Source organism: Taurulus bubalis, assembly GCF_910589615.1.
Source record: "Taurulus bubalis genome assembly, chromosome: 15".
Classification (NCBI taxonomy): Eukaryota; Metazoa; Chordata; class Actinopteri; order Perciformes; family Cottidae; genus Taurulus; species Taurulus bubalis.
The window spans coordinates 16,798,454-16,818,453 of NC_136603.1; the positions used below are offsets into that span (position 1 = coordinate 16,798,454).

The window sequence follows — 20,000 nt, forward strand, 5'->3', positions numbered from 1 at the left end:
TTGCTGATGATGTGTTGCAAGGGGAAAAGGAAAGATTGGTTTCAATTTTCAGTTCCTGTTTTTATTGTCCAGAGAGGGAAAACTGCACAACACTAGCTCACCACGTGAACATACACCATTTGATACAATCATATACAGGATTTGCATTCAACAATATCCTCAATGAAAATTACAAAAACAAATACAGTAATCGGTTTTATTTTATTTTTATGGTGATAAAACTCAAATAAAAGGGAGTATTGATTGGGCGAAATCCTTGATACTGGGGTTACTCCCCTTTATTCTCTGTGAGTTGCTCCCTGGGTCCTTCATTTGAAATCTGCAGAAAGGGAGTGCTGATCTCACTTGACTGCATGTCACCAGCCACCCGCAGAAGGCAGCTGAGGACCATGTCCTTGGCCAGGCCAGCCTCCAGATTCCCTTCTCGACTCAGCTGCAAAGTGATCTGGTCTAGGCTGGTCAGGACCAGCTCTGAGCACAGCAGAGGGCAAATGGGGCCAGCGTCAGAATTCGTACCAGGGGCCCCTTCCCTGGCCATGTTCTCCATCATGTATTGCTGGTACAAATCCAACAGTTTCTGCTCCAGATAGTGATTCAGAAGGGAGTTGGAGAACGGACCTTCACGGCCCTGGAACAAAAAGCTCCGATCCCGGGCGCTCCCCTGTCTCCAGCGGGTTGAACCCCCCCTTGGTGGGTGCAGAAGTCCACCCTGAGATGTCTTTCCTGGGGGAGAATCCTCCGAAGCCGGGGGGACATCACAGGACTGTAGGAAAGGGCCGACAGCCTGGGCGTCGGTGCAGAGCCGGAGCTCTCCATCATTAGTCGAGAGCGGCAGCACCTGGTCGCCTCCGATGTGGAGGTCGCTGTAATTTTGGCAGATGCTCTGACAGAAGGAGGGAACCAGGAAAGGGGCATCGCCAACTGAGCGAGCCTGAGCTGGGATCTCTATCCGCGGAGAGATCTGTCTGCCTTCCAAGGACTGCAGGGGAGAAATGTACAACTCGGCTGAATCGCTCCTGTTGTGCATGCAACCTGTCAGCTCGGGGGAATCGTGATGGACGAGTGGAGTGCGTCTGATGGAGCCCGGCACCAGGGTAGCAGCTGCTCTCGGCAGCCCAAAAGCTCTCTGGGGAGCTTTCTGAGGAAGGGGTGGATCCAGCTCCTCCAATTCACCATAGGTCATACTCAACAATCTGCCTTCACACAGCATGGCTGCAACAAAGAGCACATTCGCAGAAGCTGTCAGCCGAGTTATTAAAGCACACCACATGTCACTCAGTATTCAACTTGTGATAAGATGCGACTGTCAACATACATTTATCTCTTCATTTTCATGCTTATTCTCATATTGACATGGACTAATGCCACACATCATTTATAGACAGCTAGTTTGCAATACAAATACACATAACCCAACAGACAACACACAGTTCAGCAAAAAACACAAAGATACAATGAAATGACAACAAAACTCGATGACAAACATCAGCTCGTTCATGAGTACATCAGTGATACCTTTTTAAAAAGCTGTTTAAACTTGGTCTGAAAGGATCAGATTCCTGATGAGTTCTGTGGGTAAGAAATACACACTGATAACCCAAACAGAAAAAAAAATACATATGTCCAAAAGAGGATTTCATATAATAATCAAAAGATGAATCATATTCCACTGAAATGAATATTGAACCTACTGTCAGCGTCCCTCCACAGTCTTCACCACGTCAGAGAAAAGCACTTCTTAGAAACATTGCATTTTCTATTGAGACACCTCTACAAAATGTGCAGACTGTATTCCATCAAGATCTGCAGCAAGTGTGTGTGAGGGTTGTTCTTATACCACCCCAAGAGGAAGTGGGTATGCAACAATTTTTGTCTGCATTCCCATTTCTGCAAATATAATGTTGCAGCTGGTTTAATCATTCATATGTATAAACTCACCATTTCAGCAATTAATATCTTGTTTTTGATCGTTACAGACAGGCTGATCATATCTCCATCTAGTCTTCTACTTTTGTAAATCATATCTCTGCATTAGTATTTCCTCTGGCCAGATGAAGTAAAATAGCAGATGTGTTATTATACGCTGTCAAAAGAAACCACCGCAGTTGTGTTTCTCTGTAAGTACAGGTGTGTAAAGTGAAAAGCAGAAAAGAAAGTTCAAATGAATGTGATCACAATTAACTGATTCCTGTTTTCGTTTTCTGATACGTGACATGCATCTTTTGGGTCGAACAACTGCGGTCTGGAGCTCCTAGCTTTACTCCTACGCCGCCAAAAGCAGAAGTGTGACCTCACGCTCGGTTATGTAACCACAACTCATCAGTTCCTCCTTGAAACCATGCCTACTCTTCAGCATTCATTCTTGCATTCATTTGACCATGTAGAAATGGGGATGGAGGGTGACATGTACATTTGCCCAAGACCTTGGAATGAAACTTAATTTCACCAGTTGTGAACTAATTGTTTTTCATGTATTTATTTGCACACCTCTGTGCTAGAAGCCTTTGTATGAATCTTATATCTGGTGAAAGTGGTGGAAACTTTCAGGTTGTATTCATCGATGCAAATATTTCCAAGGTGAAAGTACCTTGTCTGCATATATGACTCGCTTCAGTTCAGACTTTCGTATTCAGCCCCACAATAGAAGCACATGAAACACGAGAGAACGTGTTTTATTATTAATCAGGCGAGGAAACCTAGACATAAGTCAAAATCGTATAACTTTGAGTTTGTTACAATATCCTGGTCATTTATACAACGGAATTATATATTTTGATCTTTAGAGCCCATTCATATGAACCCCAGACATTGTAACACTTTATCCCACCTGCAGTTTAACCTATCATGTATGTTCATTCCTAAGATCTCCCGTTTTGTCGAACACATGGTTTATTAAGAGGTGGATTCACATTCACAAGCAGGGACACTACAGGCCCTGTTGGAGTCTGCTGGATTGCTGGCTGCTATTATTTTGTCCGCTAAGTCTTGATGAGTCAGGACATCTGACACAGGCCGGCTGCTCAGAGGTAATGGTAGCACAAAGTGTTGAGTTACCGACCCGTTTCTACAGCAATGTTGCTGAGCAACAGACGATAACACTAGAGACACACTGAGGTCAGGATAGACGTGAGACTTTTGCTTTTGTGCGAGCCTTTTCGCAATTTCAGCACCCGGGACAGCGCCCGGCCTCAGTGAACGGCTCCTGTCGGGCTTTAAAGGCGTTTCTGCTTGTTTGTTTTGAGACACATTGGTCTGCTTGAAGGGACGGACATGGATGGATGCTTTACAAACTCTCAGGAAGTTAAGTCTGAAAGCCTGAAAGACTCCATTTAGAGGAATGTTCAAGAAGATTAATAACGGGTTCCGTCCCAACCATCACGGACACAGAGGGCAGGATGGTGGTGGTGGGCTTCGGTCCGAGCAGGACTACCACAACGCCTGCACCATCAGGCTGGTCCGCAGCACCTCCATGCTCGTGGTGGGAGAGAAAACTCATGCAGCCGTGGGCTCAACTTTAAAACGGAGCAAAAGTACAGTGAGTATCGAGTCGACCTTGTACTATTATCAGAGACAAGAGGACAGGATATGGCTGTACTCTCAGAATCAGAACTGCCTGGAGTACCTTGAAGCGCTCGTGGCTTTGAGACGACAATACACAAAGAGTGTGACCGACCTGAAAAGTAACCACATCAAGGCCACAGCGTCCTCCAAGAAGAAGCATGCACCCCCGCCGCCTGCAAAACCGGTAAGCTTGAATCACCTATCCCAGAGCACACGGCAGGCAACATCAAAGACAAACGTTCTCCCGTTTGTTTTCTACCCGCAGATATCAAGAGCCAAACCCTCGGCGCCCCCAGTCCCCAGCGAGGAGGACACGTTGCAGTTCTTTGATGCGGTCATCGCTGGCTGCGACAGCGAACCTCTGCGCAAACCGTATCTGGATGATGGACACGCAGACGTGGACTTCATAGGTGGGTTTAAAATCCCTCTCTTTCACTGACATGATGCTGGTACTAGGACACACAAGCTTTAAACTACATCATTTAGATATGATGTTGTAAACTGGGTTTACTTTAGGGTTAGACAATGGTGGAACTCAATTAAGTAGATTTACTCGAGTAGCTACTGTATACAAAATATAAAATTATTTATTTTTTAAGAACTATAACAGCAAAAAGGCTGTTCGTATGGCATAATGACTTTTGAGCTGTTGCTTTGGATAGTTTGTGTACATTTCTATTTCTCTGATACTATTTCCCTACATTATACTTATTTAACTGAATATTTCCTCCAATGGAGATGAGAGATGATCGGTAATGTCAGTAGTTTTACTCAAGAACTGTATTTAACTTTACTTGGGAATCTCTATTGTATACTACTTATAGGTCTCTACATTTAGGTTTTACATACAGAAACAAATTACCCACCAATTGAAAAACTATATATATATATATATATATATATATATATTAGCTAGTTTTGAAGATATCGGCCCTAGAGATGTCTGTCTTCTCTCTGATATGATGGGACTACATGGCACTCGGCTTGTAATGCAATGTCTGTTTCCAGAAATCATGAGGTGGTTTTGTCGAGCAGTTTTGTGTCGGAAATATTTCTACCAAACTACATCGCCAACCGCAGCATGAAGCGTGCATGTACTCCTGGACGAGAGGCTCATGCTCGTGACAACACGAGGTGTAAACATTAATTATGTCCTCCTCGGCTGAGCTGTAATGTTGATCTAGTTCAGGGGTGTTAGGTAAGCTCGCCGTATCAAGTAGAGATGCACGCTCACAACAAGGTCTGTGGTTTGTGTTGAGTAACCGGGTCTGGATTTCTGGAAGGAGACATTGCCATATAGTCCAATTATGTCAGAGAAGGCAGACATCTCCAAAACTAGGGAACGCACACCAAAACAATGTAGATCGATAAAAAGCTCTACGGGTAAGAGAAACAATATTATTTATTTATTTTTTGAGTAAACTGATGGACATTTACTCAGGTACTGAGCTTAAGGCCCTTACACACATCCATGGTACACCCACACAGGTGTTTTAATCTATGTATTTAATTGTATACTGTGTGGTGTATTAACTAGTTCATTTAAAAAAACGAAGTGTAGGATTGTGCACTTGACTCTCACTTTTTTTGTCAGTTGTTTTTACTCGTTAATTTCTAGATTGCAATTTTCCTATGTTAAATTCAGCTGATGTTTTATATTGCTATATTTTAGACAGTAGCACGAGTAGTAGTTGTTGTTTGTCACAGTATAGTGTAAGATGTAACTCCACCTGGACCAGCGACATTAAAATGCTCCTTACATGTAAAGTCATACTTATGATACCTAATCCAGACCTTGTAATGGAATAGTATTATATTGTTATACTGTTACTTTGAATTATTTCTCAAAAACAGGCAGCACAGGTAAATGAACCCATACTTGTAAAGCGCTTTTCTAGTTTTCCGACCACTCAAAGCGCTACATGATATAATTCACCCATTCACACACTGATGAGAGGAGCTACCATGCAAGGTGCCACATCAGGATTATCAACCATTCATACACGCAGCTACGGGAGACATTTAGGGTTAAGTGTCTTGCTCAAGGACACGTCGACATGGGTTGGCGGAGCCGGGGATCGAACCGTGAAGGACGACCCTGCTCACCACTGAGCCAGTCGCCCCATGTGTAACTAATAATGTTTTCCGTGAGCGATCACTCTAGAGCTGAACGAGCACACTTGAAGTGAATGCAGTCATTATTAGTGCTAGACATCATTTGTAAGATACTCATTTGTTCATTGCCCAAGGTCTACTTAATCTCATTTCAATGGCCGCTGCTTAGTTAAAATCATGCTCTTAAGGTCCAGGATTTAGAAGCTACAGGTTCTTCCTCTGTGCTCTTCCTTCCCACAGTGGCCTCCAGCTCGGCCGAACACGACCTCCACTCCAACTGGGTCTTGCGGGTTCCTCGGGTCGCAGACGACTCCAAGCAGAAAGCAGTTCATGACCGTGCCAATGAAGAAAAAACAACAAAGAAGAAAAAGCAGAGCGGGTCCACGAGCAGCCGACTGCGGCTGCAGAGGAACCCGATCCATCTGCCCAAAGTGGTGGAGAGTGCCTTCCAGACACTGCGCTTTAAGCCCAAATTAAAAAAGCAGTGAAGCTTGATAGACATTTGAAACCACCAGCACTGCCACTCTGTTGAAGTAGAGCTCAGTGTGTCATAGTTTGTATGGTCTGCTAAAAATCCATCCAGAATAACATTAACATTAACATATTTAAAAGGAATTTTAATAAAGCAAATATCCAAAATAAAATATCTGTCCAGTTGATGAAGTTAATTCCTCGTTTTTCACAGTAGACATTTTGACGTGTCATAGTTGGATAACCACAGATGTAACTAATAACATGAACAATGTCTGAGTAAGCTAAGACAATGTCAAAATGTATTTAGTGAAAAAGGCCTTTCTAGTATTATTCGTTTCAGGGATTTTCTAAATTGCTGATCAATATCCAGTTATTATATATCAATTGGATGTCACTATAAATAAGAGAATATTACATGAATTATTTTTACAACATGGTCTAATTAAAAATCCTTCCGACGTTTCAAGATCACGACAATCTTTCTATATGTAGCGAAACAAAATAGTGGGAAATGTATTCAGTCGTTCGATGTGATTGCAACAATGTCCTTTACAGAAATAAGACTGAAAGGTGAACATAAGAGTTTTAGATTTGTTCAGTGAGTCCCAGGGTTCAGTTAAATGTGGGTTATCTGCAGTGGTGGAAGAAGTATTCAGACAGTTTACTGAAATAACAGCAGAAATACCATACGCTAACAAAAAACTTGACAGAAGTATCTGAGTATTATCAGAAAGTGTGTTTAAAATGTAAGTACTTATTAAGCATAATGGCTCCTTTCAGAATGTTGTATTAATATATTATTCTGTTTTAATCACTATCAAATACATGCAAAAGCATTTGAATCTTGTAGTTTGTCAATGTGGAACCAAGTGGAGATATTTGATATACTACTCTGTAGATGAATAGTATATCACTGCATCATGTAAGTGTGTCATTGTTTTCCTTTCTTTTTTTAAAGTAAAATCATATTCATGAAAGTAACTAGTAACATAGTTGTCAAATGAATAGAAAAGGGTACAATATTTCCTTTTGAAATGTAGTGGAGTAGAGGTATAAAGAAGTAAAAATACTTAAGTCCTAACATTTACTGATATTCTACCACTGGTAAGGCGGCCCTTAAAGCCATATTTTAGAGGGCTAATACTTTGTGTGGTACGTTCAACTACTTGCCATTATTCAATCTCATTTAAACCACAATATAAAAGGAAAATCATATGTCAAATACATTTTCTTTATTACAAATGTTTCATATCCAAAACCAGAAACTATACAACATTCATTTCTTTTCTGCTTTGACCTTGGGACTGAAGAAGGAGGACATTGTCTTCATGCCAGTCTTGTCCACCTTAGCAAGAGATTTCTGAGCCAAAGTCATCTTCTTGGGCGGCTGGAATAAGGGACAAAAGAAAAATCAATACAACTCCACACCTTTCATTACATACTTTATGAACTTAATTTCTAGCAGAGAACATACATTGTTCTACAAAGTAATCTCCTTTGACCCATATATGTGTGCTACAGACACGGCTTACAGAAAGGATTCAACAAACAGGAGCTACACTCACAATCACTCAAGGTCTTCAAAAAGCAAAGAAATGACTACTAGTCATTACGACATCACCAAAACAAATGAGGCTCGGAGCAAATAATTGTTCGGCCTATTCAGGCAGACTGCTCCAGGTACACTCACTTTCCGCGCAAAGTCTGCACTGTTGAATTTGGTATAGTCCTCTTCGGCCTCCACTGGTTTGTCTGAAAGTTTCCGCTTCTGCCAAACAAGAAAGTAAAACAAGCTTTTCAAGACAATGAGTCTTCAACCACAGAAACACACACACACACACACAACTACACGCTGGTATGGCGTCGCACACATTTACAACCAAAGTTTAAAAACACCCAAGCAGAATGCAAATGCATCAATGGTCGTGAGGTGGAGGACTGCAGGGAACAAGCAGGGTGGTTCATACCTTGGAAGGAGGTTCTGTCTCCTTTGGGTTTGTGAGCTCTGGTAACCTGAGGGGGTTAAAGAAGAAGAGGCATGCTTGATCACTGCTTTACCCTGAAAACTTAAAATCATCATAACTTTCAAAAGTGTTTTGAAGTCTGCACTTACTGCAAGTGCTTGAGGAAGGCTTTGCTCAGGTCTTCGCTAAGGTACTCTGATATCAGGCCATGAGCATAGCGTAGGTAGTCCTCTGTATCACAAAGAATGACCCGAGTGCCAGTAATTAATTAGCAGTATGATCCTACTTTAAGTTTGGTATAGTTTTAGGTTGAGAAAATTGTATTTTAGGATTATAACCCATCGATGTAAAAGGTGCAATATTACTGCCATCTATTGGTCAACATCAACAACAACAACATCATCCTCGTAGGAGGGGGAGACGGGAATATAACTCGTAATAAAAAGGGACAACAAAAAAAAGAGAAGTGGCCTGGAGTTGAGGCCACGTACCTTCACGGTAGTCCGACTCGGACTTCACTCTGATGTATGTTGTGGATTTGACTCCTTCTCCCACAGAGATGTTTCTCGCCTTGAGCACGCTGACTGTCCTCTCCACCTACACAAACAAGTCAAACTAAATTATGCAATTCCACTGAGTAAAACCAACTGTTGAATGTCATGTGAAATGGTATTCGATGAGCTCTTCAGAATACCTTTTTCTTTAACCAATTCATCGTCTTCTCCTGACTGTATCGGTGGAACATCTGTTTTCCCACCTCTGGAAGTACGAAACGCAGCATTCAAACAGTGCGACCAGCAAAATAGTCGAGCGATATTAGCTTAAAAAATAAACGTCACCTTTTTCCTCTGCAATGTGGTGCAGGGAGGCCAGGGAACGTGTGCAGCTCAGCAGCCTCGAGCAAGCTGGGAATTCCTCATCCATAACAACTTGATCCACAGGCTGGAACTTCCCCTGAGCAGCAAGTGACGTTAAAGAAAGACAAAACAGAGATTCTCCTTTTAATGAACAGCTTTAGTTGTGGTTTTTAGATGTAGCATCTCTCTGATGTCAGTCATGTTTCATATGGCATTTTCTGGTGTTGTTTTTTTCTTTGTAATTTGTTTGCTGTGTCTGTATGAATTTGTGACAAATGAGTTCTGGGGATGAATAAAGTGTTCTAATCTAATCATATGAGAGGTGTACATTTGAAAATGCAAAGGTCCTATTTACAGTCATTCATCAATAGTTACAGTTATATAAAGGCACGATAAAGCTGCTCTAGTGTCTACTGTTATGATACCATGGTCCAGTTTGTATTTGTGATGACGTCAAATATTCTGGTACAGTAAATACGCTCATTTGGTATCAAACTTAATGACTAACTCCTCACCCTCCTCCAGCTAATTAAGGTGAATTAATTATTATGGTGGAGGCCTAACATATACTTAGTTTACTATACATACATACATAGAAATGTTAGTACATGAAGTAAGTTAGATATGGAGCTTTAAAAAACACTGTAAATCAGACTCCATTGTGCATTACAACACAACGATCAGCACTGAAACAACATCTGTGAGATTAATGCAGATTTCAGTTTCTTACCTCTTTTCCAGATTTGATCAAATATGGCATAATTAGATAGAGAGGATCCATTGGTGTTACAAAGAGAAGTCTCCCATCTGTTGAACAAAAAAGAGACAACTGTGAAGAAGATACACCTGATTACCAGTCGAATCCTGAACCGTTAATATTACAGAATAACATTTTATTATTAGAGAGCACACTGTAATAATAAATAAAGGAATATCTAATCTAATCAAATGAGGAATGGCACCAACCTCTCTGTACAGTATCGCCAATAAACCAGGAGTGGAAATCTTCTTCAAATGCTTTGACCTCAAACAGCTGTACGTCACCACTACTCAGCATATACAGAGATGCTGCATCTGCAGGATGATGAAAAATAAATAAAGGAACTGTGTTATTTTGAAATGTCATTCACAAGATACAGAAACGGACTGCTGGGAAAAGTCATCCTCATGTTTGGCTTTTATCACATTCCGACATGTTAATACAGTCATGTTAAGGCTGCAACTATCATCTTTTATTATTGATCTGCAAAAGAATGCATTGGAAACCAGATATGTTTACATTCAGTGCTACTCACCAAAACACATTGTGTGTATCCTTGAGTTCTAACAAATGTGAATGAATTTCCTTCCTCATTAAACATTTGCAAGATAAATAAAACAGGGACCAACTCATAGAAAGACAGCTCCATAGCACTACTAGAGGTAAAAAATTAAAAAAATCCACATTGAACATTCAATATTTTAAGTACTTTTGTCATTTCCAGTGTTTCAGTCCCTCAGATGTAGAGATTTGCTGATTTTATATTATTACAGTAAACTCTGGGAAGATGAAATATGGGAACTTAAAATGAACATGAAAGACAAGAAAAGAAGAAGATTGACCTGTGGAGGGATTCCTCAGTCTCACAAAAGCTGGGTCACTGTCGGGTTTCTGTGTGTCGATGGTCGAGTCTGTGGACACCAAAGCAGAAGTTAAGATCCATGATGGAGCATCTCTGAGAGAGCATCCCTGTTCCCTCTGTGGGAAAGGATCACTGGTGTTCCCTCTGTGGGAAAGTATCACTAGTGTTCCCTCTGTGGGAAAGTATCACTGGTGTTCCCTCTGTGGGAAAGCATCACTAGTGTTCCCTCTGTGGGAAAGCATCACTAGTGTTCCCTCTGTGGGAAAGCATCACTAGTGTTCCCTCTGTGGGAAAGCATCACTAGTGTTCCCTCTGTGGGAAAGCATCACTAGTGTTTACTCTTTTGGAAAGTATCACTAGTGTTCCCTCTTTTGGAAAGTATCACTAGTGTTCCCTCTTTTGGAAAGCATCACTAGTGTTCCCTCTTTTGGAAAGCATCACTAGTGTTCCCTCTGTGGGAAAGCATCACTAGTGTTCCCTCTGTGGGAAAGCATCACTAGTGTTCCCTCTGTGGGAAAGCATCACTAGTGTTCCCTCTGTGGGAAAGCATCACTAGTGTTCCCTCTGTGGGAAAGCATCACTAGTGTTCCCTCTTTTGGAAAGCATCACTAGTGTTCCCTCTTTTGGAAAGCATCACTAGTGTTCCCTCTTTTGGAAAGCATCACTAGTGTTCCCTCTGTGGGAAAGCATCACTAGTGTTCCCTCTTTTGGAAAGTATCACTAGTGTTCCCTCTGTGGGAAAGCATCACTAGTGTTCCCTCTGTGGGAAAGCATCACTAGTGTTCCCTCTTTTGGAAAGCATCACTAGTGCTCCCTCTGTGGGAAAGCATCACTAGTGTTCCCTCTTTTGGAAAGCATCACTAGTGTTCCCTCTGTGGGAAAGCATCACTAGTGTTCCCTCTGTGGGAAAGCATCACTAGTGTTCCCTCTTTTGGAAAGCATCACTAGTGCTCCCTCTGTGGGAAAGCATCACTAGTGTTTACTCTGTGGGAAAGCATCACTAGTGTTCCCTCTTTTGGAAAGCATCACTAGTGTTTACTCTGTGGGAAAGCATCACTGTTCACTCTGTGGGAAAGCATAATAGTCTGGTTGCACGTCCACCTGATAACTAACCTGCAAAGTTAACACTCACTTTCTGTTGGAAGAGTTTGCAACAAAGTAACTACCTAACGTCATAAAGTAGCCAACGTACTTCCTGTGATACGAGGCTACAGTAAGAGGCATGACAGCACAATGACTAACAATTCTACCTTTAAGTAAATAACGACGACAGCTATCAAGGACTAATAACGTTGCTGCGTAACGTTAGCTAGCTTCGTTAACATGAGCTGCAGCTGTCTCCTACCTGCAGCTATGGCGACCCAACTGGTGTTTTGCACATTTGGCGTTCGCTTCTTTTTAGTCGCCATATTGTGTAATTCAGCTTAAGTTGATGAACTTCTGTTGAAGTGGTTTGCTCTTGCTGTAAAGTGAATGTATGTTTTGGTTAAAGAAAGAGAGAGTCGGGCTGCTGGATGCGACATGAGCTCAGAAAAGGCGCCTCTGAGCGCTTTCTGCGTTTGTCTCACAGGAGAAAACAATACTTTCATTATTACGCTGTCAGCTCATTTTCTTCATATCGGTTTAAACAAGCTATACTTGACACTTTTTCAAAAACATATACATATTCCTGCAATAAAATACGCTTAGAATGAGACTAAAACACACCGTTTTAGTCTTTTAATTCACGCGGTTCACCCGGTGTTTCATTAAATGGAACATTCCGCGGGACGTCATGTCAACATGCAGTTCATAAGGACGGCCGCTAGAGGCCGCTCAAGAATCGTGATAATATTTACATGGTAACATCTGAGGTTTGGCCTACACCCTACACAGTTTACATGAGCTGATATTTCAGAAATTATGGTTTCACAAAGAGCCAAAAGGTCTCTGCTCCCAGGTGCAGGTTGTTTGGTGACCAGTTGTCCTTTGGCACACTGGCACTCAGCAGATTGGGGTATCCATCTGTCCTCCAGTAAGAGGAGGGCATCTCTCACACCCTCTCTCAGGATATTACACTGTGTGTCCCAGTTGGTTTACAGTGAGTCACCTGTTTGTTTGTTTGTTTTTTTCTCCCTCTTGCACTGTTTATTTGCATGCTCAAATGAGGATGTGTAGGATGCTTGTGTGTGTTTTCCATTAGGTGACTAGCTGTGTCATCAAGTTGTTTAACTGTTTGGGGGTCCCTCTCATATGTTTGTATAGCTTTTTGTTTAGCTGTTGATTTCCCTCCCAGACACCCACTGCACAGACCACTAACTCGTTTTTAATCAGCTGGATTTGGTCATGAAGAAGTGAGGGACTAGAGAGCTCGGTGACTGAGCTTTTAAAAAAAAAATCACCATTTGCCAGTACAGTGTCCCTGTGAGGAGCAGCATGATATAGAGAAAATCTAGAGCATACACAGAGTGACTTATGGGTTCATGTTCCTCTGACTAGATCATTTTTGATGAGTCTATGATAGAGCATGCGTCGATCAAATCTGGGTTCAAAGGGTTTAGACTAGACTAGTCTAAGCCCTTTGAACGCTGTCTCCTCCTTAAAACCTGTTAGATTTATGTTGCTGTAGTCTATGGCAAAGAGAGCGTGGGTGAGATATTGTCAGTGAATTACTTGTTTTATGGGTCCCAAGGGTATCATACACAACTGTCTGTGCGGCTAAACAGAATATTCCATGAAAGCTTTCTTTCTTTTCGGGCTGCTTGAGAGAACGTCTGTGTTTCTGACTGCCAGGGAGAACAACAGCGGCCTTTCTGATACGCTGGACCACAGAGAGCCCCAGAGAGCCGAGTCCTCTGTCACCAGCACGCAGACGAGAACAAAGTGGGTCTAAATTTAGGACCCGATATGGCTTCGTAGACCCAGAGACCGAGACCTCTCCATCCTCTCCCAAACCCAAACCCTCATACATCATACATCCAACAAGAAAAAGCCATGTCTGTTCTGTCGTCTCGCCCTCCAGCTCTGCTTCCGTCTTCCCCGCGTACTTCACGTTTGAGCTTGCTATTTCTCGTTAGAAACAAGATGATTCCAATTAAATTCTCTGTGGAGGTATAGGAGTTTATTGCAGCCAGCAGGCGGTAGACAGTTGGTTACACTCCGCTGAGCACATTGAACAGGCCCATGGTCCTATCTATCTCTGTGGCCTCATTTGTGGTGGTCCAAAGCGGAGTGACTGGTTACAGCTTACATATCGACTTAGCCTCGAGCTGTCATGGCACCACATGTGCCGTGCGCTACCAAAGGAGTCATTTTTTTACCCACTTTATCGTTTATCTTTGGGATTTATAAGGCAAAAAGAGCTGACATCAAGAGCAAACATATTCACATTTTTTTAACTGACATGGCTGCCAAGAGAAGCAGGTTATAAATAGAAAGACAACATCACTTAGGGTGCCGGTTTCTCTGTACAGATACAGACATAGGCTGTTATTTCACGCAGCTGTTAAAGCCACATTTTGGAGTCCCTGCAGATCTTTAGCTCAAGGAGGTAATGCACACATTAAAACAAGACATGCACACACACAAAACAGATGTGGAGAGAATTCCCCTTGGCAGCAGAAGCCTTTGAGTCATCATCTGGGATTCCCTTCCTCTCACTTCCAAATATGGGTGGGATTGTGAGCGAGCGGGAGGCCGAATGTGGAAGGCAGAGTGGAACCCCCTCGTGATGTCAGAGCTCTGGAACAGTGAGCCTCACTCTGACTGGAAATTCACAGGAAGGAATGTCGGGAATGCAAGAATCACTGAAATTCTATTCCCGCATGTGTGTTTGTAAAGTCTGAGTTTTAGCGCACATGCCTCATGTGCACCCACCCACACACACACACACACACACACACACACACACACACACACACACACACACACACACACACACACACACACAATGTTCTTCGCCAGTTCTCTCATTGAGGAGATATTCTTTCCCGTAAAGTCTTATTCCTTTTCACCCCACGAGATGGTGACTCCTTATTCCCAGCATCAGTTGCTCTGTGTGAGGCCTCTGATTGAATGTGGTATTTCCCTTCTCCCTCAAAGCAGAGAACGGCTCAAAGATAAACTGCTAACTTGGTGAAAGAATGTGAAAATACATAGATTTTTCTTCAAAACATTCTTTTTTTTTTAAAGGTACGTTTTTATGAGAACTGTACTACTTTTTACTCCACTACATTTATGTGAAGGCTACTTTGCAGAGCGTATGCACATTGCAAAGCATTTACCAACCAGGGCTCAGTTCATTTGTGGTAGTTTTACTAAACGTAATTGTATTTAGAAATATGTGTAATGTATAGTATGACCTTAAATAATACAAGTTGTAGTATTACATGTTAACACATGGCCTCTATAAGCCAGGACCTAAAAATAGGGAAAAATGCAAGAGCCACATTAAGCCCCTTGTGATTTCAGTTCATATTGTGTTTTAGTACATTTTACCAGATAAACTGATCAAACTACAACAAACAGCTGCCACACAGTAAACCAGGGGCCCTTGGGGCCCTTGAGGATCTGAGGTCTAGCAGTTCTACTCCCATCCACCCTGTCAAGTTAAAGGTACCCTGTTTTTGAACACTAGTAGCACTTTTTTCGAAACAAAAAGTTCCAGGAATTTTGGAACCTAAGTTATTAATCTCAGAAACTAAACCAGGAAAGTCCCTTCTTTACACACGACAAAGAACTGTGACACGGCAACGTTTGAAAAGCTGTTTTCACCCAAGAGAAAACAACAGCTCTGAGCGATTCTGTTGTTTGGTGTGTTGCGTGTCTAACGTTTGAGTTAGATGAAGTAAAAGAATGAGAGAAGTGCTATGAAGCAATGTTTTGATGGGTGGGATCCTGTCTTGTTTGTATCTAATGCTAATCCATTTTGGACCCAAATCTCATGATATGCGTTCCTGCCAATGGCTTCACACGACTCCACTGACTGTGGGTGATGTGCTCAAAACTTAGCACTGGGCAGGCAAATTGCAAGGTAGAAGAACATTACCATCTGGCAAACAAGGATGTATATCAATTAATAGTTTTTACAATATAGAAAATGCATTCAATATGTTTGTTGGACCTCCATACACGCCAGGCTTTTTGGTGGGAAACAATTCACAACAACAACAATTCAACGTTTAACAGTTCAACTTTATTTGTTTGTAAGACATCTCTGCATGGCGCCTTTAATATGTTCCAGTCGTTATTCAAACCAAGTAGTGAAAAAAATAGTAGCATTGCAATACCGAGAACACGCTATTTTGTAAAACATTTCATACTCGGTACGCTGTTTCTTAGTGACGACCGTTTAAAGTTTATTGATCATGGAGCTCGGGCTGAAATTTGCATAAAAGTAATCACCAGTTATGTACCAGAAGTCACTATTCCAGTTTGTCAAATGTGACTATTTTCTGCTCTTTACATTATATTATTGTTAAGTGAATACAATTGAGAGTTGAGGCAAGCAATTTGAAGATATATAGACTAAACAATTAGTTTATTAATACAAAAATAAGAGGCAATGATCTGCAATGACCTTTCCGTCTATCCCACAGGCTTTCATCTGCCCATGATCCCTGCCTGGCTCCTCTTTGCCTCTCTTTACTCTGTCCTGCTGAGTAGATGTCCCACAATACACCATCCCCAACCCTAATTACTGTTTACTAGGATCAATCTCTCTCTCCCTGTCCCTCCCTCCCTCCCTCTCTCTGTCCCCGGGACCAGAGATGATGTGGTAATTACATCTGCCGACTGCTGGTCCGCCGCAGACGGCTCCGCAAGTCTCTCTGCTCCAAGAGAAATTAGAGACTGCTGAGCACATGTCCAGGGCTGTAATTAAAATAAGTACTCTGTGAATGAAATGTGTTTATTTGTTTATTTATGAGACCCCGTAATTCCAGGCCCACTTCTCTGCGCCTCTATACTGTCAAAGGTTGGGTCATGTATGTGCACCAGAACCGGAGAATTACGAAACTAGCAACCGTAGTGGCTCTTCTCTCAAGCACCAGCGTATGTATTGATGTACAAATGACCAGTTTAACTCAAAAGCTGTGAAAAACACCCTCATTTAATTAAACACGCTCAGGGTTTTTCGGAAACTTGATCTGGAATGACCAGTAGCTGGTTGCTATGTATGCACAACGGACTCAGTTAGCTAACTTAAAGACACGCTCCACTTGTGCTACTGTTACACAAAGTTTAAAGAAATTGTTTGACATTTTGAGAGTTGGAGTCCGTTAAATTGATTGATAGCACTCTCGTGACCGTACGCTAAATACAAGCAGCTGCCAGCAGCCGCTCAGCTTTCACACAAAGACTGGGACCAGCTAGCCTCACACTGGCTCTGTCAAAGGTAACGAATCAGCCCCCCAACACCTCTAAAGTTCATCTAATTAACACGTTGACTTTTTATGACAATTTTACCATTTTATGAGGGTAATTGGCTGTACACTGTGGATTTTGTATAAATTAAACAACCAAGATATTAAGTGGTGAATTTTACAGCTGTGTGTAGGTGGATTTTGTTACAGAGCCAGACTGGTTGTTTCCCCTTGTTTCCAATTTTTATGCCAAGCAGCTGCTTGCTCCAGCTCCATCATGCTGTACAGCTCTGAAGCTGTGAGCCTGTCAATCTTCTCAACTGACTCTCAGCGTGGAAGCCAATATTCAAACTGTTTCCCTACGCCTTTAACCATTTTCTCCTTGTTGTCCCTTTTGTGCAAGGGTGCTGAAAAGAAACATAGATACACTGTTTCCAAAAAGATATTTCACGTCATGTCATAATGTAATTCTACTCAAGCTACTTCTGTCTTTATAACTCATGTCAGACCAGTATGTGGCGTCTCTCTCTCTCTCTTTTCCCTTTTTTGAAAAGTTTTTTGTGACGTTTTTACGTGTTCATTCATTGACCGTCAAAGGACTGAAGGTGTTCCATGTTTTACAGATTTGGGGGTTTTGAATATATCAATAAAGTCAAATAAATGTGGCGCATGAGTGGAATTTCTTCCCATCACACTTACAAGAACAGAGGAAGAGGCTGGACATGGATTTGCAGCTCAAAATATCTTCTTTTTTTTCAAAACATCTCACATATCTGCTTTGTGCGCCAACTGTTCACTGCTGGGACTTTCAAAAATCACTCAATATCTCAGACAGAACAAATATTTCCCCTTCTTCACTGATAGGTGTCTTACATTCCACTTTGAAAGAATCCAGTTTCAAACACAAACTAGTCGAGAGGACCCCGAGCCAAAGAGGGGCACGTTCTCCACCAGATTTATGAGCTGCGCGATGAGACAGTCGACAACTCGGGCCATTAAAAGATTATCTGGATCTTTCACAGGCATACTGGGATGAATTGGGAGCAAAGTCATTATGTTCATACCAAATAAATCTACAAGGTTGAGGGTGACACGCAGTCTTTGTGTGCCACAGTGTCTTTGTGTTGCAGTACATCTGCGACACATCTGGGGTTATTATATATTCCCCCTTAAAACAAATAAAATCTCCAGTATTTAGATTCATTCTCAGCTTTTGATTTAGATACCAAACTTCTGTCATCATGTATTGCACATCCGCTCTTCTCAAGGATGTTGATTGATTTAGGCACGAGGTTTGGAGTGTTTTGCAAGCAGCTTTTCATTTCAATCATTGTCATTTATTTTTCAGCCCTCTCGCACTCCATAATCTGAGAATCATTACTGGAACAGGAAAGCAGATGCTGCGTGACAGCGGAGGACGGACAGAAATGCAAACACATGAAGCGGTTTTGTGAAGGAGGTTGAGTGACTACACAGCGGTGACAAGCACCGGATGTCTGAGAGTTCGCCGGGTATAGCCTCTAACTTACCTCACAAGATGGATTGACCAGCTGCTTCATAAAATAACTAGTCAGTCTTTTAGCGAAATTGTTCCCATGATGGATCTTCGCTTTAATGTCAGAACTGTCATTTTCCCACTAAACTAAAACGACTCTCGTCATGATTTCATGTGCTCACCTTAGAGCGGCGCTGAGTTTTCCTGACCCAATGCACGCGTGTTCAATAAACACATTGGCATTTTAAACACAATCATTCTTAAGTGATGCATGCAATGGTGTATGTCAGTGAATATTTATATAGGGATATGAATGGATAGACAGTCTGTAAGACCACTGACTTCATTATTCGTGACTAGAAAGACCAAAATGTTATTCGCGGGAAATACAGTCAGGGCTCTGGCAAGTTTCCATGCTATAGGTAATGAAAACTTTACTTGCCTACACCATCATCTCGGAGTGTGAACAAGAATTACCACTAAGCTCTTCTCACCGGACGACAAACCAGACGCTTTCATCTCGATAGTAAAATTGGTAATTACTCTCCCGACTGGACCCTGTCTTATGTCTGCACTTTGTCCTTGGCTTTTCGGGGATAAGAGCCTTGGCATGTACTGGCCAACTGTAATGTAATCAAAAAAGGCAAGGCCGCGAATCTGGTGGCGTGATGTCATCACAATGAGACACTTGTGTGATATCATAATTATGAGGTAATGGCGGGAGGGGTGTGTAAGTTTATGACTTTGGCACACGTTCAGTTTACCGTCAGCCGACTGCAACAGGGTACTAATGAGAATGGATAGCCTGCCTCAAGCTCTCCATGTGTGCCTCTGTGTGTGTGTGTGTGTGTGTGTGTGTGTGTGTGTGTGTGTGTGTGTGTGTGTGTGTGTGTGTGTGTGTGTGTGTGTGTGTGTGTGTGCGCACATGTTCACGCTTTGATAAATTGATGGTTATTGGCAGAATGATGTAGTCAAGAACGGATAGATGCAAATGACCTACAGATTGACGCCAGAGGAGGACACATGAGGAAAGCATGCGCCAACAGGTTTCCCTTGAATCTGATTCAGTTCTCCCACTGACACACAGGCTACTGTGTTTTTGATCACGTCTCACGAAGCAAAGTTACAGACAACACAAAGCCACTCATCGGATGAGTATCTCTGGGAACTCAGTCAGTCAGGATGACCAAAGGCTGAGTGTGTTTCCAGATTTACTCTTTGTGGTCCGAGCAACGGCCACAACCCATAACACATAATCCATCTCTGTGAGCAGGAGAATTGTGTATAAATTGTAAATCCAAATTGTTTAGTGATAAGCAGAATATTGTAATCGTCATACGCACATAACCTAATATCCCGCCTCACCATAGTGTAAACTATTTTTGTCTACTCTGTACATAAGGCATCTCATGCATGTCTGTCCGTCCTGACAGACGGATCCTTACTCGGTTGCTCTTCTTGAGGTTCCCTCCTGTGACCGGGGTTTAGGGATTTAGAAATATAGCAGACACCACGTTTGCTAAAAAAAGCTACTTTTAATTACACATTTCAAAGTATACTAAAGACAGTGT

At 42.0% G+C, this 20,000-nt stretch overlaps 3 protein-coding genes across 3 annotated transcripts; 1 reads left to right on the top strand and 2 right to left on the bottom strand.

The window, feature by feature from the left end:
• Positions 1-252: 252 nt before the first annotated feature.
• LOC306748158 (TLR adapter interacting with SLC15A4 on the lysosome) lies at positions 253-1,705 on the bottom strand. Its single transcript, XM_079231290.1, has 3 exons — positions 1,692-1,705; positions 1,516-1,569; positions 253-1,212 (listed from the first exon to the last, which is right to left on the bottom strand). The coding sequence occupies exon 3, from the start codon at positions 1,208-1,210 to the stop codon at positions 269-271; it is 942 nt and encodes a 313-aa protein (XP_079087416.1). The 5' UTR covers positions 1,211-1,212; positions 1,516-1,569; positions 1,692-1,705; the 3' UTR covers positions 253-268.
• Positions 1,706-3,337: 1,632 nt separating this feature from the next.
• On the top strand, positions 3,338-6,164 carry c9h13orf42 (chromosome 9 C13orf42 homolog; the record flags this gene model as incomplete). Its single annotated transcript, XM_079231336.1, has 3 exons — positions 3,338-3,745; positions 3,827-3,971; positions 5,917-6,164. 3 exons carry the CDS (start codon positions 3,338-3,340, stop codon positions 6,162-6,164), a joined length of 801 nt encoding a protein of 266 aa, XP_079087462.1.
• A 1,212-nt stretch (positions 6,165-7,376) lies between these two features.
• rnaseh2b (ribonuclease H2, subunit B) lies at positions 7,377-12,079 on the bottom strand. The gene is made up of 11 exons (XM_079230808.1): positions 11,939-12,079; positions 10,574-10,642; positions 9,938-10,045; positions 9,702-9,778; positions 8,954-9,068; positions 8,809-8,873; positions 8,606-8,711; positions 8,264-8,345; positions 8,118-8,163; positions 7,841-7,918; positions 7,377-7,537 (listed from the first exon to the last, which is right to left on the bottom strand). Exons 1-11 carry the CDS (start codon positions 12,000-12,002, stop codon positions 7,427-7,429), a joined length of 921 nt encoding a protein of 306 aa, XP_079086934.1. The 5' UTR covers positions 12,003-12,079; the 3' UTR covers positions 7,377-7,426.
• Positions 12,080-20,000: the final 7,921 nt, after the last annotated feature.